The sequence below is a fragment of the Amyelois transitella genome, chromosome 19 (assembly GCF_032362555.1).
Source record: "Amyelois transitella isolate CPQ chromosome 19, ilAmyTran1.1, whole genome shotgun sequence".
Classification (NCBI taxonomy): domain Eukaryota; kingdom Metazoa; phylum Arthropoda; class Insecta; order Lepidoptera; family Pyralidae; genus Amyelois; species Amyelois transitella.
The window spans coordinates 3,330,999-3,349,166 of record NC_083522.1 but is presented as its reverse complement, the minus strand read 5'-3'; the positions used below and the strand labels follow the sequence as shown (position 1 = coordinate 3,349,166).

General features: G+C 37.0%; 2 protein-coding genes across 9 annotated transcripts in view; one reads left to right on the top strand and one right to left on the bottom strand.

Annotated features, from left to right (window-relative positions):
- The window catches only part of LOC106140822 (sodium channel protein 60E), a 157,523-nt gene that overhangs the window by 52,593 nt on the left and 86,762 nt on the right, over nt 1-18,168 (top strand). For 4 of the 7 annotated variants that reach the window (XM_060949818.1, XM_060949817.1, XM_060949813.1 and 1 more), the window contains exons 1-2: nt 3,684-3,822; nt 16,217-16,790. In XM_060949818.1, the coding sequence (XP_060805801.1) occupies nt 16,311-16,790 (480 nt within the window). In that variant the 5' untranslated portion in view covers nt 3,684-3,822; nt 16,217-16,310. Of the gene's footprint in view, nt 1-3,683; nt 3,823-3,878; nt 3,978-16,216; nt 16,791-18,168 lie in introns of those variants that run through there. The other 3 variants (XM_060949814.1, XM_060949815.1, XM_060949816.1) reach the window with 2 other exon arrangements.
- LOC106139544 (calphotin) lies at nt 1,295-2,739 on the bottom strand. 2 transcript variants are annotated; one of them, XM_060949444.1, is made up of 3 exons: nt 2,581-2,739; nt 2,029-2,357; nt 1,295-1,989 (listed from the first exon to the last, which is right to left on the bottom strand). In XM_060949444.1, the coding sequence occupies exons 2-3, from the start codon at nt 2,348-2,350 to the stop codon at nt 1,445-1,447; spliced, it is 867 nt and encodes a 288-aa protein (XP_060805427.1). In that variant the 5' UTR covers nt 2,351-2,357; nt 2,581-2,739; the 3' UTR covers nt 1,295-1,444. The 2 variants fall into 2 exon arrangements, with proteins under 2 accessions (XP_060805427.1, XP_013196468.2); XM_013341014.2 differs by having other exon boundaries at nt 1,295-2,357.

Sequence of the window (18,168 nt, the reverse complement as noted above, 5' to 3'; positions counted from 1 at the left end):
CTGTATGTATGTATTACCTACATACGATATGATCGTCAAGGTAGGAATCTAACATATAGTATTAAAATTGATTTATTTTATATAAAAAAGTAATGTTTCCCCGGGATTGCGTTTATTACGAGAATGTTCACGTGCAAAACTATTAGGTATTTAGCTAAGATAAAAATATTGTGAATACCGATTTTTATTATAATAAATTTAAGGTATGTAAACATTCCTAATAAAGTTGTACAATGTATAAAAACTCAAATTTTATTATATTGTATATAAAATATAAATAAAACGTTAAAGTTTATTAGTGAGTGGCAAAAGCGAGCGATCTCCTTTCAACAAAACAATTTGACTCAATAATCCCTCACAATAGCGCGAGAACAGAACACTTCAAAGCATTTGGCCTTCTGCAGATATAATTAATCTCTTAGTCGACTGTGTATTGAATTATAAATGAAATTAAATCATAAACATTGGATGGTGAAAATTAAAATGTAATTAGGGAAGGAACTCATGCATTCTTAAGTTAGGGACGTAATTTGTGCTCGGCCCACGGCCTACGTTCGTTATAATTTGCCAAACAAAAGTAGCCAGTTTTCTTTGTTATATTTTCATGATCGCTATGAGAATCTGTTTATTAAGTATGGGTCTTCGATTAGTACTTCGATTAGATTAACAGGTAGTAAATCATACATACGTACATACATATGGTCACGTCTATATTTCTTACGGGGTAGACAGAGCCAACAGTCATGAAAAGACTGAATGGCCACGTTCAGCTATTTGGCTTAATGATAGAATTAAGATTCAAATAGTGACAGGTTGCTAGCCCATCGCATCGCCTAAAAAAAGAAACCCAAGTTTTTAAGCCTATCCCTTAGTCGCCTTTTACGACATCCATGGGAAAGAGATCGAGTGGTCCTATTCTTTTTTGTATTGGTGCCGGGAACCACACGGCGTCTTCGATTACGTTTGCCTTTTTTGTAGTAATCGTACCTTGAATTGTAAAAATAACGAATTTAGGCTCCCATGTGCTTTAACAACAGTTTTTATTGGATTAATCGATGATTTTTTTTACACTATAAATCGTTTGGTGATTTATTCAGCGCCATCGATACCCTTATCACATGTGTCAACTCTTGAATTTATTCATGCCATTTCCTATTGGACTCAAACTGGATTTAACATTTTATGGAACAAAAATATGAGAAAGACATCATTCGTCAAGTATTAGAGACGTTTTCCCTCGATATTACAAATTATATCGCTTGAGATTTTATTGACATTAAGAAAAATAATAAAATAAAGTGGGCCAGATCTTTATTACATTCTATGGCAATAACAGAAAGAAAAACATGTTCTCAATATATGCTATTGTACAAAAATATATTTAAAATTTAAAGGAATTTACATGGTTATGGAATATTATAGACAAATCAAATAAATTTATTGTTTAGTTGAGGATTTCGGGGAGGGTGATGACCGCCTCGGGGACAACGGGCAATTCAGGGCTGGGGAGGATCACGGGCTCAGGGACGATGACCTCCGGGAGCACGGGGCTGGGGAGGATCACAGGCTCGGGGACGATGACCTCAGGCAACACGGGGGTGGGGAGGACTACGGGGTCGGGGATGATGGAGGGCTGCTCGACCACGATGACGGGGTCAACGGGGGCGGGGGCCACGATCACGGGGTCGACGGGGACGGGGGCCACGATGACGGGGGAGGGGTCGATGGCGGGCTGGTCCACCACGACGACGGGGTCGACGGCGATGGGGGCCTCAATGATGGGGGTGTCAGCAACGACGGGGGGAACGGCAGCAGACTCAGCCTGGTTGATGTTCAGGATGATCTGGACAAGGGGAGCGCTGCTAGACTCGGGCACGGCGGCGGGAGAGGGCACGATGGCGACGGGGGAAGGCTCAACGACGGGGAAGTCGACGATGGCGGGTCCGACAGCGATGGGGGAGGGCTGTTCGACGATAGCGGGTCCGACAGCTATGGGGGAGGGCTGTTCGACGATAGCGGGGCCGACACCGATGGGGGTGGGTTGTACGATGGCGGGGCCGACGGCGATGGGGGAAGGCTGGTCGACGACGACAACGGGGTCGACAGTGTCGACGATAGCGGGTCCAACGGCGATGGGAGAGGTATCAATGGGGGCGGGTCCGACAGCGATGGGGTTGCCTCCAGCGAGGATCTGCTGCAGTTGGTGTTCGAGGATGGCGGCGGTGGCGGGGTCGGTGCTGGGGCTCTGGATGGCGGCCACGATGGTGGCGAGCTCAGCGTCGCTGATCCTAGCGACGGGGCTGGCCACGGCCAGGGCGAAGAGGGCGACGAAAGCGGCGAAGAATTTCATTTTGAATCTGGAATCGAAAGCACAGAATATAAAGATGTCCTGACTGACTTAAAACAGTTTTTATGAAGTTTTTTTTTTTAATAAAAAAATATTTGTTATATTGAGCGTGCAATTCTTTTTTTTTAAGTAGCAGTACATTAAAAGGTTATAAAATACTTGTTAATTTTAAAGAAAATAAAATAATTAAAATAACGTAACCGAGGGAAATAAAAAGGGTAAGAGGTACTTACAGCTCGGTTTACCTGCGATCAAACTGATGCTATTCTCATTAAAAAAATTGCTTTTATACGTTAAAATTGTTAGGCGATATCAAATATATCAATAGCAATTAGTGAAATTTATTGGCATAATCTCCAGAAATACAAGGATCCTCTGGCATATTTACGACTTTCGGATAAGATTATTATTAATAATACACTGCAATAAATGATAATATAAACAATAACGTTTAATAAAATAGGTTTATTATCAGCTTACATTTATGTAGATATATCAAGATTATCATACTGTTACATACATATCATCATTTAAACATACCTTACGGGGTAGACAGAGCCAACTGTCTTGAAAAGACTGAAAGGCCACGATCGGCTGTTTGACAGGTTGCTACTCGTAAGCCCATCGCCTAAAAGAAGAATCCCAAGTTTTTAAGCCTATACCTTAGTCACCTTTAACGACATCCATGGGAAAGAAATGGAGTTGTCTTATTCTCTATTATTTTGGTGCCGGGAACCACTATTATATTATTATTGCTAGCACAAAAATTGTTCTCACGTAAAAACATACCGTTAGATTAAAATTATGCAATTGACTCACGTACAATCTTAATCAATAAAACGCAACTAAAACAAAGAAATATATCAAGTAAATAAAAAAATACTAATCCTACAATATCAAAATTCACAAAGCCGTTGCCGTTAATAATATAATCACGTCTTTATCCCTTGCGGAACGGACAGAGCCAAAAGTTTCGAAAAGACCAATAGGCCACGTTCAGCTGTTTGGCTTTTTGATAGAATTGAGATTCAAATAGTGAAAGGTTGCTAGCCTATCGCCTACAATAAGTATCCCAAGTTTATTAGCCTATCCCTTACTCGCCTTTTACGACATCCATGTCAAAGTGATGGAGTGGTCCTATCCTTAAGAGCCAGGAACCACACGGCACACAATATACCAGAAATATTTTTTTTAAAGATAAAACGTAATTGTTATCTGTTTAAGATTTCCGTCTTACAATTAAGTGTGATATATTGCCGCCGTATACCTTCATTGATTAGATTTCTGTTTTATTATCGCTCACTGCGACATTTTTCGTCAAATCCAGTAGCTTCAATTGTATTGTCATGTTGCTGGCATTTGACCCGGTGCCTATGACCATAATCTTAAATGGGAGAGTCAGAGTTTTACACGATGCGACTCAAGTCTGACTTCTGCAAGGAATCGAGTTCTCTTAGTAACGTTTAGTATTTCAAGTGAGTGGTTTTTGGGACAGTAGTTAAATGTTACTTAGTACCTTAAGCTTTAGAATTACATTCAAGAGAGTCCTCCCTGAGAGGTTAGGTTTTGTTACAGAAATTTGATTCAGGTTTCTGTGGGATTTGTAGTTATTTGTAGAAGCTACAACAAGGTAATGTATCTTATATACAACATTTTCGTGTCACAATGTTCGTTCCCGAACTCCTCCGAAACGGCATGACCGATTCCCATGAAATTTTGTAAGCATATTGAGTATTGGGCAACATCTATTTTTCATTTCCCTTAGTGATAAGGGTTGTTCATACTTAACATTTTTTTTAGCTACAAATTACTTAAAGATATTTATAAGGCAACAACAACAACAAAACAACGTTTGCCGGGACAGCTAGTTTTCAATCTATTCTCTTGTATTCAATCCGGTATGTTTAATTTTCTCACTTCTTGCGCCTAAACCCGGTTACAACCCCAACTTACTGATTTTTTTTTTATTTTTGTCCATGATTGTGTTTTGAAAAAATCAGGTGTATGTACCTATGCATGAAGTAATTCTCGTCTGATCTCCGCAACCTTTGTAGGGGAGCCGAACTCATATTGGATCATGGTAAAAGACTTTTATGCGCAATACTTTAACTTTAATCGGGGACTTTACCAATTTGACCATCGACGCTCTGAAAAGCTGCACATGATGAATGTGCCTCGGTCACTTTTTATGACTGTCATGGGTAAGAGATGGAATTCCAAAGTGCTGGGAACCACACGGCACGCGGTTTGTACAATATGCGCACAATATATGCCTTGTTCTTTTTCTTAATCCCAGTTCACCTTTGTTTGATATCGGGTTTATATTTTATACGCAATTAAGTATCTTTTAAATCCCCTTCCCAATAAAATATTTACGATGGATATTTCTAATCTTATTCTAAAACGTATTGTGTACGTTTAACCTAAACTGAAAAGATAACGTATTAGTATCTAGAATATCTTTCGAAATAAAAGTAGTCTATCTTGTGTTTGAATATAAATAAATTCGGGAAAAATCACACAGATTGAGCCAGCCCCAAAGTCAATTCGAGTACTAACTCCACGATATTATATTTTATATTAAACAAGCTTTTGGCCGCAGTTTCGCCCGCGTTAATTTAGCGCCATCTCAAAAAAGTGATGAATTTAACATCCTGTACAAAAAAGCGTCGAAATAAGCACTACCTACAAAAAATATACACTGGAATAAAGTTTTCACCGGGATGAAATGTACCCTATGTCCTTCTCCAGACACTTAATTAATAATATGTATGTGATATTTCATAAAGATTAATTCAGTAGATATAACCCGTGAAGAGGTAACAAACAAGCAAACAAATTAACTTTGGCATTTATAATATTAGTTAGGATTGAAATACTTAAATATCCAAGACCGAAGTCAATCAGAAAAAGTAATGTTTTCATCATGACTTGACGGAGGATCGAACTTAGGACCTCTTGTTTCAGAGGTCTAAATACGACAACTCATAGAGACCTTATATGAGTTCTTTAATTAATACAAACAATACAACAGACTACAAATCTATAGCAGCCTTATAATGAGCAGGCCTTGTATAGTAGGTATTTATCTGATTTATTGCTATGCGTGACTGTAGGCATTTTTCAAAAGTGATTTTATTGCTGTTTATCTTCACGCAAAATTAGACCTTATTACGTTATTACTAAAGAATTATAACGAACACAAACAAATGGTGTCATGTTGGCGCTGTATAACCCTGAAATTAAGAATGACCAAACTAATCAAAAGATCATTAATTTTGTGTAACGAATTGTGTATATTATAAAGATTTTTTACATGTTCTTCATAAGAGATTGTGTTTACTAAAGTATGATCGTTATGAGCGTTCGTTTCGTTTTATGCCGTGTGGTTTCCGGCACCAATTGAAAAAAAGAATAGGACCACTCCATCTTATGAATGTCGTAAAAGGAGATTAAGGGATAGGCTTATAAACTATCCTTTTCTAGGCGATGGGCTAGCAACCAACAGTCATCAAAGGACTGAAAGGCCACGCTCAGCAGTCTGGCTTTCTGATAGAATTGAAATTCAAAAAGTGACAGGTTGCTTGTTGTTAGATTGCCTACCAGGAGGAATCCCAAAATAATATGCCGCCTCTTACGACACCAATGGGAAAGATATGGAGTGGTTCTATGCTTAATTGTCTGAAACCACACGGCATATATTGCTTCGGCTGAAGAGTTTGTTTGTTTGTTTGTTTAAACGCGCTAATCTCAGGAACTACTGGTTCAAATTGAAAAAATATTTTTGTGTTGAATAGACCATTTATCCAGGAAGGCTTTAGGCTATATAACATCACGCTGCACTTATTAAAAGCAAAGACATTTTGGAAAATGTAAAAGAAAAAACTGAAAAAATATTCATCCTTGAGGGCTTAAATGATGCGCAAAATAACTATTCCACGCGGCCGAAGTCGCGGGCACAGCTAGTAATAGATAATTGAGATCAGAGCTAGGTGCTCTACCTGTATAATTTCTATGTTTATTCGGTAAAACCATTTGTGCAACAAAATTGATTCTGCCGCAGACCTTAAATAGTGCCTATGCCACGTAGTGATATTTAGTTGACAGAGCAATTTCTGATAATTAGCTTAATTGGCGTCGTGTTTGTAGCTACAGTACCAGCTATTATGTTTTGATAACTGTAATTGTGGGCTGTTATTGATATGGTAGTTAATGAGGCATGTAAATATTTATGATAGAACTGGGAATTATATGCATGCGCAATATGAAACTAGTTTTTTTAAATGAACTTGTTTTGTTACAAAATTAACCCGAAACCGACGACCTTGCATGAAGAGAGTTTTAGATAAAGCGAAAGAAGTATGCAGGGATTGTAGCAAGCGAAAAGATTTAGTCACTGCCCATCCTTCCGGGACAGAGGCGTGATTTTATGTATGTACAAAATTATTAATGTAAACTTGGGGACAGTATAATAGTATTCATTTAAGAATATCTAAAAACTATTATGTTATGATGTGCTTACTGTTCTTAAGGTCCGATTACCCAACCTACCTTGTCCTTAAAAAACAATTAAAATTATGAATCTCATTAGAAATAATTGTATTCACTGTACAGGCTTTTGTTTTAAACTTTCGATTGTATGTTTTAATTAATAAAAAGCATATTGTCTTGTACATATTTGTCTCTAGTTTTTAATATTTATGTCACTGGACTCATATTTCTGTTGGGGTTAGTCCTGGTTGAGTTGTCTCTCTGGGGAAACCAATGATCATCATATGCCCATGATCTTAAGAGGAAAAAAAAAATATTTATTTTCAATTAAGGATCAATGTATCGCTTAATGTCGTCAATACAATTTAAGCATAAATATTTTATATTACATTCAAAGCGCTTTTTTATTTTCATAAGAAATTTAACCGTTAGTTCTTGTCGCAATACATTTAGTAATAAAGTAAATTAGAAAAAGTCTTTCTAATTTCAGCATTAAAAACAAGTATGTGTTTTGTAACTATGACCTTAACAAATTGCTGACTGCGCAAAACTATTTAGGAATCGCCTCCCCAGGGATATCGAAAATCGGTTTTCTGCGTCTTAGATGGAAGCTAGGGACTAATCCAGTGGGGAATGAGACGATCTTTGAGTGCTCGTCAAATAAAGATTTAGTTCTGCATGGTCTTGCGTATCTTGGACTTTCTAAGAGATCTGTGAACATTGCAGAATTCTAGGTATATCATCACACATCGATTTCAATGAGTTGTTATTCAAGAAATTATTTTGAATACTTGTTAACTTATATTTATAGTTTGTAGTGAACTAAGTGTTCTACTCTTAATCGTGTGAATCTCCCAAAAAACAGGATCCTAGATTAATAAAATTAAAAAGAACTTCATAAAATTAGTAAAGTTGGTACTTCATAAAGCGAAAACGTAACAGGCATATAGGTTTTCGCGTGATATGTAATAGTAACAGAGATTAGTGTTAAAACTGCTATATAACTCTTTCACATTTTCATTCGAACATATTCCATCGTTGTAATGGATCACAGCTTGCAACTTTATACGTAGGTACAAGGTAAACATGAAGAAATCTATCATTAAGATCTATGAAATGTCGCGTAATGTATGGAAAACCGCGTCTCTCAAGGTCGTTACTTGTAAAGGTGTGTTCAGAAGATCGTAAAATAAAATGTTATGTCACCATGATTAGGGTTTTATTGGGGGTTATAACGCCAACTGTGGTGTGTGGGTGTTTTTCCTTGATGAAATAGGTCCATATCGCTTGTGATAGACCGTTAGCTGTTAGGAAATTTGTAACAGGTAAGAAATGGTATCCCAGGAAACATGCTTGTGCAAATATCAAAAGGCGAGCCAAATTTTTACGTACGTACATATATATAAATCACGCCTCTTACCCGTAGGGGTAGGCAGAGACTACATCTTTTCACTTGCCACGAACACTGCATACTCGTCGGTATCGGGTACTCTGAACCAGACCTTTTGCCAGAACGTCTCCGATTTGATCAAGATTCGTCAAGGCCTTCCTATTTCACTAGTCCGATTCAAACTCCCTTTGTATATTTGCTTACTTAACCTTCTTTCATTTATACTGTCGTCATGTTTACAACGACGAGTTTTATCTCTTTTCCTAATTTACCATAGTAAATTTTCACCATAGATTTTCACCTCCTGTTATTGTAATACTAACAATATCATACTTTTTATTATAGTTTTATCATCAACTGTGTTTTCGATGGTTTATACAGACTACAGACAAATATTCCAAAAATCGACATTTCAGTTTCCTTTAACATGCCCAACATATCGATGCGTATTTTTCTTAATATAAGACAAAAGCTGAAATCTTTAAATTTTAGAATAATTCTATGAAAAATCAAACCATGAACACATGAAAGTGAATATATACTACATCAGTGGCGCACCCTTTTCGGTAGGAGTTGTAAAATGTAGACAGGGCACAAAGTAAAATGCAACCAAAATTATTTTAATGAGTGAAAGTTTATTTTCCAAGAATTGCAATTGCAACAGCTATCTCCAGTAAAATTATGGGAATTAAATTCGGTATTCATTGAAGCCATGAATAAAATGTCCTTATCTTTATGAATGGTGGCGGGGTTGTGATTGTGACGTGTCTGCTCGCTCGGAAAATTGAAATCTTTTCACCGACTTAAAAATTTTAGTTCTTCTTCTTAAAAGCTAACATACTTACAATTATTATGATATCTATGTCGTTTTTAAATTCTTGAGATTCTTCAGTTAGCTTCGGCGTTTTGGTGATTTCTTGATACGCATATAGAGGCACCGTTTCAAATATTATCTCGGGCATGTAGCACTGACTCTATTTCTGAGATATGTTTGTTAGTTTCAATGCTAACCGATGTTCTTACGGTGAGGAAACCTGCACATTCAGGCAACTGATTCTATAACCATTATCAGCAGGTTAGATGGGAGTAGCTTTTTGTGAAAAATCTGACCCATCCAGGCTCAAGGTCGTAAAGGCGCACCCCGGACTTCTCTCCAAAAAGGTCCTTTCCGGAAAGATCAGTCATATCATCACGTCTGTACCTATCCCTTGCGGGATAAACAGAATTAACAGTCTCGAAACAACTGTTAGCCGTGGAACTCAGATTTAAGTAGTGACAGATTTCTAGCCCGTCGCTTTCAAGAGTATTCAAATGAAAATTCAGTGAAATCTTTGCTTGCGCGATGTAGGTTGGTAGCTGTTTAAGACTGATACGCTATCATTTTATTTTTATAAGTTGTAGCTTATAGATACCGCCGCAGGTCATATTCTAAATTGCCGGGAACCACCCGGGTCTTTAATATCATGATAAAATAATAAACAACCTTTCTAAGTCAAGAAATACTTGTATATGGTAGTATATTTGGATATTAGCTCCTCCTGTCTCCGAGGCACGTAGCGCCCACTTGACATCTTCTCGGCCGAGGCCCGAGAGCGGCCTCTAGTATCAACACTCGACATCTTATCATCAGACTATAACGTCGGCGTGTGAAAAAGTTATGATTCGCTTTTTAAAATATATGATATTATGACGACTTGCGTTGGGAATTTGGTTATACAAATTCTTTATTTTTTATTTGTATTAATATATTTCTTTATTTGCATAAACACGGTAAACAAGGAATTGAATTAGGCTTTATTTCTATGGTAGAAATAAAGCCTAATCTTTACTTCCATATCCTCAGTTCCATACTTAAATTATAAATGGGAAAGTGAGTTCGTTTGTAAGTTCTTAACACTTTTATTATTTAAACAATCAATATAACGTTGGCAAATTCATTGTTGCGAATCTGAGAAAGTAATATCATTCCGGAAAAAAGTACCGTGTCCGTTGGATTTTCATTAAACGAAATTTATCAAAAGTTAGTTAAGTACTTATTTATACACTACTGGCTACCAAAACGTTTAACTGGAATATTAATTCATATTTTATTCCAATTTCTGTAGCTACATGTAATACTAGAGGTAGACTTCGTCTATAAAGCACAAATCTGAGGTTCCTAAACTGTTTCAAAGCCTGTCAACAATCCTCAGTAACTGTACAAGAAACTAACCGAATCTCCAATATCGGCCGACAATACTCTGTTTACTTTGAGGGATATAGGTCAACTTCAACCATTCATCATAACTGGGAAACTAGCTTTGTTTTATCTCTGTATGATCTAGTTCGTATTATGGAAGAATTGAGTCAGAAATTGTAGATTAAATACGATCGATCTAGACAAGTTGACATTTATCTTACGAGGTAAATAAAGCCAACAACCGGCAACGTTAAGCTAAATTTGAGTCATGTTTGTAACTAGCTTTTAAAATAATATTTAATATAAGGAATCAAGCGCCACTTTCAAATATATAATATTAATTGGAATGGGGTAAGAGATCTATTCTCAATATAAAAAAAATAGAGTACGCCCGCGTCAAAATAAAAATCTAGACAATTTCCGTGCTTTTTGTTCTCCTTAGACCAGAACCTAAATATCAACTTTCTAACCTGAGCGGTTTGTGCGTTATTTCAGTCAATCAAATAGTGAGTGCCCTGTTTATATATTTATATGTACCTACAGACCGGCCTACATATTAAAATTTTAAGTACTTGTGCATTATCTTCGATACGAAATAAAAATTACTGCTAAGAAAGATAAATTACCTACGCTTTATTAAAATAATATCAAGATAAATACGTGACAAAGATTGAGACCGAACGATGAAATTAAAAAGAAGTTCGTACCGACGAATTAGATGTGTATTTACTAATTAAGTTTTTTAGCCTAATTATTTTTAGGAAGATTTTTGTTCAAATAAAATTCTCTGAACAGATTTTATCGAGTATAAAGCATTATTCGTAATAACAGACTCATTTATTTCTGGTTTAGTTCACTGAGGCCAGATTTCATTGTAATGGACGTTTTGATTAATGGAGGGGCCTTACGAATTCATTGGTTGGCGTGGAAGAAGCTAAGTTGCCTTGATTCAGTGGCCGGCAGGTAATGGAATTCGTCTATTGTGAGCTAGAACAGAGCTTCTCAAACTCGTCAGCTAGATATCCTTTTTTAAACAGAAAACAGCAAATTTTTGTCTATTTATTTGGCATATATTACAGATATATACTTCATACATACATAAAATCACGCCTTTTTCCCGGAGGGGTAGGCAGAGACTACCTCTTTCCACTTGCCATATATACTTCATGAAATGAATTTTTTAGTTTGATTTTATTTAACTGACTTTTGTAGTTGAAGAAGTTGACTGTGTTAACATTCAGAATGCATGTCTGTGTATATCAATAGGTCCTTTTCATATATAAATATATGTAATGCCACAGCTCTATTAGTAAAAACAATGTGAAAAAACTATTTAATAAAAGTTAGGCCATAATTTTCACCACTCTTGTCGGTTTAATCACCAATGATTATTCCATAAGTCATATTTTGAATCTAGAATCGCGGTAAATTTTTCTCTTTTTTCATGTTGTTTTTGTTGAATATGCGATTTTGTATGCGATGTATAGTTTGAGAAACTCTGAACTAGAGATTTCTGTTCCCATGCAATATTCAACAGTTAACTTCGGCTGTCAAGTCTGGTTTTGCAAATCAATATGTTACGAACGTGGGGATCAATAGATTCGGTTCTTTCTTTCTGATCGGATCATGAATTGTGTGACTTGTGCTAAACTGGAGTGTAGAATCTAAAGTCTGATTTACACGTATTGAGTTGTTAAGTGGATGACTGAATTTAACTTGTAACTTGATACTAATTCACATAAGATTCAGTTTAAATTTAGTTATCTACGTCAAACTAATATGTCAATCAGCCATTACTACAAATGTTTATCAAGTTTTCGCAAAAATTTTGAGAAATCATCACTTTAGTATTCCCAACTTTATGGACTTTGAGAATAGTTAATATTGGATTTGTTTTCCCCGTAAGGGATTATATACATATAATGTTATGCAATATATTGTTAAGTATTCAGCAAAAGAAGAGTTGCATAATTTATACAAAAGAAATGGAATAAATTGAATGAGAGATTGCTTTAGCGAAAAGTCCTCCTATGCCTTTTCCTTATTTCATTGTCTTGTGATTGAATTTGCTTGATGCAATAAATAATCGTTATTCTCCTTATTCATTCCTGCCTCCGTCTCATGGCGCGCGCGACGCCGTTTTCAACGCTCGAAAATCTTTCGCTATTTCGCTTTTTATTATGACGTGAAAAGGGATAGCGATAACTTTTTGCGCGATAATAACGACAGAGTTAGGCATGATCTCTTATTATTGGTTTAGTACTTTAAATAAGGACTTTCCTTTTCCTTCTGCCCTTAATGCCGCCCGGTGACACTCTCGGGGCACGCCTTTTGACCAAGATCCTTGAATGGGTAAGTCAGTTTTGTCTAACCTCCACAACCTTTAAAGGGGAATCTATCCTATATTTGATCAGAACTAAAGCTGCACTTGATGAATGTGCCTTATTCCTTAAATTACCTTTTACGACATCCAAAGTCGAAAGATGAAGTAGTTCTTCTAAACTGCCGGAAACCTTTATATTGGAGCACACAACATCCTAACAGTTATTGGCTTTTTTATCTTGTTTTGGACACAACACCCTATCCATGATATTCACATCCCGCCGACAAAGTTCCGATCAATTTGCCGATAACAAGCGATGCTTACCAAGCGGAATCGAACTCCGTACCCTTGAAATAATTTTCCGATACATTTCACAGCCGAATCTTGATGCTCCTGATAACTTTTGATGGTCTATTTAACGTAGGTTAATATTTAGGCTGATAAATTGATGCCGTGTGATTCCTAGTACTACAAAAAAGGAACATCATTTTCCCATGGATGGCGTAAAGGCGACTTAGGGAATATGGTATAAGCTCATTTATTTAGACCATGCTGGTTTTTGTTCCGAGTAGATGAACAGTCAATCAAGGAAAAGGCTTTGGATTCTTCTTATTAACCTAGAAACCTGTTAGATACTGTCACTGTATAACAAATTATCATTTAAATAGTACATACATACAAACATAAAATCAGTCATTCTCTACATATCTCTACTTGTCTCTAAATACTTCGTTCGTTTTATCCATATTCATAACTCAATTTATGCATAAAAAATAATTAATAATGATTTAATTTATAAATTTAATTGCTATTAATCTGAACGTGTCCTGTGAATATTTGTAGTTACAAATATTCGTAAATTATTGCAACCGAGAATGATATTCGAAAGAGAAAAAAAGATATGACTCAGATGTGACTTTCCGCGGAAATTCCAGGAAATCCACTTTAAGTGCTCTCCTAGTGAAAAGAAACCCTCATGCCAAAATTGAAATTTCTAGGCACAGCGGTAAGTTAAAGTGAATCTCTCTCATCTGGGCATGTTCCCAGTTGCACCCTCTGCCATTAAGTCACGGGACTTGGGGTACAATTTCCTTCTTGTCTCTTTCCACTTCTTCCGGTCTACTTATTGCGTCTTCAGTTCTATAGCCGATAAAGTTAATTAGTGTCCTCATTTAAATATAGGACCTGGGTGATCGAGCGGAGCTCGGTGTTTTTTGTTTACTGTTTCAAACTTAGAGAATTATATCAAAAAAATTACCACAAATTGTGAGAGCAAAAGTTATATCCTAAGTAATATCAAGAGGAAAACCGGGTTGTTCAAACAATGTGCTCTTTGAAACGGTAGTAATATAGAAAAATGTTTTAGCGCACAAAACTTTTAGGTCAGTGTTTGCGAAGTACTGGCATATTGGATACTTGTATAGGTATCATAAAAGACGCTTACGATGCAAATATGGAAATGCTTTTCTATTTCGGTGAAGGAACAGCTTGATATAATGAATTTTCATATCAAATGCGTGTAATGGATAAACAACAGAAATCTGGATATTATTAAGTACGATTTACATACATTACACACATATCACGTTTCTTCATAAGACTCAAGGCTACGTTACAGATTGTATAATTAATGGCTAAAATTGACTTTTAGGAATGGTCACAGCCCATTGCCTAAAAGAAAAACCAAAGTTACTAATACAAGATTCGCTCTCTGTAAAATCAAGCCTAAACATAGCCTTTGAGTCTTTTGATAAAAGCTCTGTCTACCCTGTGAAGGTTAAAGACGTGACAAGGCTGACAAGTATGTGTAGACTCTTGTGTGTGGTTCTCTTCAGAGGAATTTCCAACAATATGGTAATACAAACATACGATTATACACAAACATAGGTACATACACGTACATACGATTACGCCTCATTCCCGGCGGGGTAGGTAGAGATTATATCTTTACATTTGCCATGAGCCTCATAGGTACTCCAATCTTGTATTGTAATATTATCCTTAAGTTAAATATACTTTTTTGACAGAACAATAAGAACTTGAAATCTTATTTTCCATTTCATAGCTCTTTTCTCGATATTCGTTTATTCTCAAATTGCTACAAGTTGCTCGTATTGCCTCGAGTACCATAATATATTTTACCACTGCATCCGTAAATAAATAGGGCAGTGCACCGATTCACCCCCATCTTAGACGGCTTCACCCCGTATGGCGGGGTCCAACAGGGAAATTGACTTTATAAGTAGCTGTGTTCATATTGAATTCAGAACTAAAAAATTTTCTGTTTCTTTCACGTATGCCATCATTTGTATTTTACACGGACGGTTTGCATTTAAATCTCAACAATGATTGTTTACTTTATTGACTTGTAGTTATCAACCAGACCCAGGTTTTCAATATGAGTTTGTTCTTCCCGAAATGGAATCCATCCCAGAAAGAACGACGTCAAAATTTACTGCATTTCGACTAATACAATAGTGACTGATAAATCAGGCATTTTTTGGCGCCCAAGATGAGTTAAATTCGAAGTACCTACTTTTTTATTTTCTGTGTTGTGTGCATATTCGAAAGTATGAACAAAAATAGCTATATAAATAAAAACCGATTATACCCAGACTCTTACTTGAATAAAATGTTATAAAACTGAAACAAATATGCATGAATAAGTTGAGGAACGGCAGACATTTTCCTGTGTAAAAATACTTCCGAGGCATTTCAGCGGGGCCGAGACAAAACAATAGTGGCCTGTAACTGTGCCGCATCTATAGTCGCAGCCTGGCATTATGTGGGGGACTATAGACACAGATTGTGCTTTGAAACTAATGACGCGTCGGGTTTGTGTTTGTTGTCTGTAGGTGTATACCTACATCTGTATCTTTTATGGGATATATGGAGACGATAGCCATAACCAGAAGTTGAAAGTTGCGTTTGGGATTTGGGATTCTAAGATAGATTGTTGTTTTTTTAATACCATTCAAGATAAGACTCTGCAAATAGTGGTAGGGGATTTAGAAAATGTGATAGCTACCATTTCCATAACGACTGCTAGATGATTTGGGGTAAAAATTAAAATAAAAAAGAAAACATATTTATGTTGATTATATTGAAGTTGATTTAAAATAGAATAGCATTGTAATTATGGTGTAAGATAAAAACGGATTCTTTTCCATTAAACATAAATTTCGGAGATTTAAAGATTTACATTCGGGGCCTTTATCATTCTACGTCGGCAACAAAAACCCCCAATAAGAGTTTACGATCCAAATGCCAATATTATTTAGAGAAACGACGAAATCTGCCCTTAAATTAGCCCAAAGAGAGTATCTTCGAAAAACACGCACTGTGTTTATAATTCGCGGCGCCAACAGTGTAATGTAAACGCTATAGGCGTAAATAAACCGTAGAGATTATTCAAACGTGGACGTTTAGTGCGCCATGTGTCGAAAATAAAGTTGATCCGGGTCTTTAAAACGTTTTTTTTTTCAGGTGGCAGTAACAATCGAGAATGGCGTCATCGGTCTGCAAATAGTGTGGGGCCGCGTGGCGATGGGCCGGGCGTGGTGGTAGCCGGCGCGTCGGCATGGAGGAGGACGAGCGGCGGCTTTCGTTCCCGCCGCCGGCGCCGCTCAACTCGCCCGGTGAAGAGATCGACGGCTCTAGATTGCTCGGAGAGATCGTTCGGACGCTCGAGGCGACTAATCCGGAGGCGGCGGCGCCTCTGGTCGCCTCGCAGTCGCGGGATGCGCTCGACGTGGAGTGCGAGAGACCTCGGCGGGAGGAGTTGCGGATTCCGCTGGATGGCGTCACGTTCGCGAGGGAGACGAGGGAGGGGGGCGGTGGGGGGAAAGAGGAGCCCCGCGCGGCCGTCACGCCGTTCACGCGCGAGTCGGCGCGTCGAGCGGGCTCGCGCGGGGCCCAGCTGGTGCGCGAGTTCGGATTCATGCCTCGCCGCCGCCTCAGCGTTGAGGACGGCGCGCGGCTGCCCAGGAAGTACGAGCCCTTCCCCCCAAAGCTGTACGGACGCCCGCTCGAGGAGATCGACAATTTTATTTACGATGAGGTAAGTCATATGTTTGACTTTTTGAGACATGCTCGTAAAACCAGTTACAAACCATAGATCTTTGTACCGACACAAACTCTGCTTCCCAAAACAAACAGGACAATTGGCCTAGTAGGTATACGTCTGAGATCTGCCCTAATTCTTGTCACTTTTTATACAATCTGTATATTAGGTAGATACGTACTTATGCCTACTTATGTAACGTGAAGTACACCTGACCCACTACTTTACCTACAAACTTTATCTGACTTGTTTACTGAATATACTTGATAGAACTTGCCACATAAATCGCAAAGGATTCGACTTTCAGTTTGTTTGGTAGACGGGGAATATTTCAATATTCAGACTATTTCAGATACGTCATGTATGATAGACAGACATCAAAACAGTTTTCTATTGACGCTACATATTCATATTTTACATCGGTGAATTGTAAAGCGAGAAGTATTTTTGTCGAGTTAATCTTTTGACACAGAGTAATAATGGAATAGATTAGTTTCTTTTTTATGTACCTACATTAGTTTGATTGCAAACCAATGCCTTTAAGGCACATTCCGGCAAGTGGATGTGTAACCACGTTCCAATATTCATTTATGAACATTTTGTTTTACATTTGATTAAAAGTATATACTTCTTGTTGGAAAGCTTTATTAATGGTTAAAGAATTAAATTATGCAATACTGATAAATGCTGATAAAATTTCTCATCGGTGTTCCAACCACATGTCAACGAGCCTCGTGCCTGGCCGCCTGATTTATTCCGAAAATGCATACAAATAACGTAATTCCAGTAATAATATTTTGAAAATCTTACAGCCGTAGATGTCGGAATAATAAGAGACAATTTTGATTTCTGTGTAATTAGTTAACTTATGTTTGTAAATTTTTAGAAAAATCTTTACAGAATTATATTGATGAAGAAATCTGTAGCCTGTTAATTTTATTTACTTAGGTACTACACACATACGAAATATATTCAAAATATAATAATCTTTTCAAATCACATCTTTTTATGTTAGTAATTCTATAATTACTAACATAAAAAGATGTGATTTGAAAAGATTTTTAAATTGATGTGAGAAGATTTGAAAAGATTTGAAAATACATTTTCTTCTTTTGATTTGACTAAGATGTACCGTATATCTTAGTCAAATCAAAAGAAGAAAATGTATTTTACTTAACTGGGATGGAACGTGGTACGCAGCGAATCAAAAGTCTTTACCACAAGGTCACAGAGCACAGTTTGTAACACTTCAAAATAACAATTATAAACCACCTTCAGCCGTCCCTAAAAATTTAAATGTCCGTAACAAAGATAACCTAAAAACGTACAATTTCGCATAAAAGGGAACTACAAAGACTTTTATGATCAGAACGCG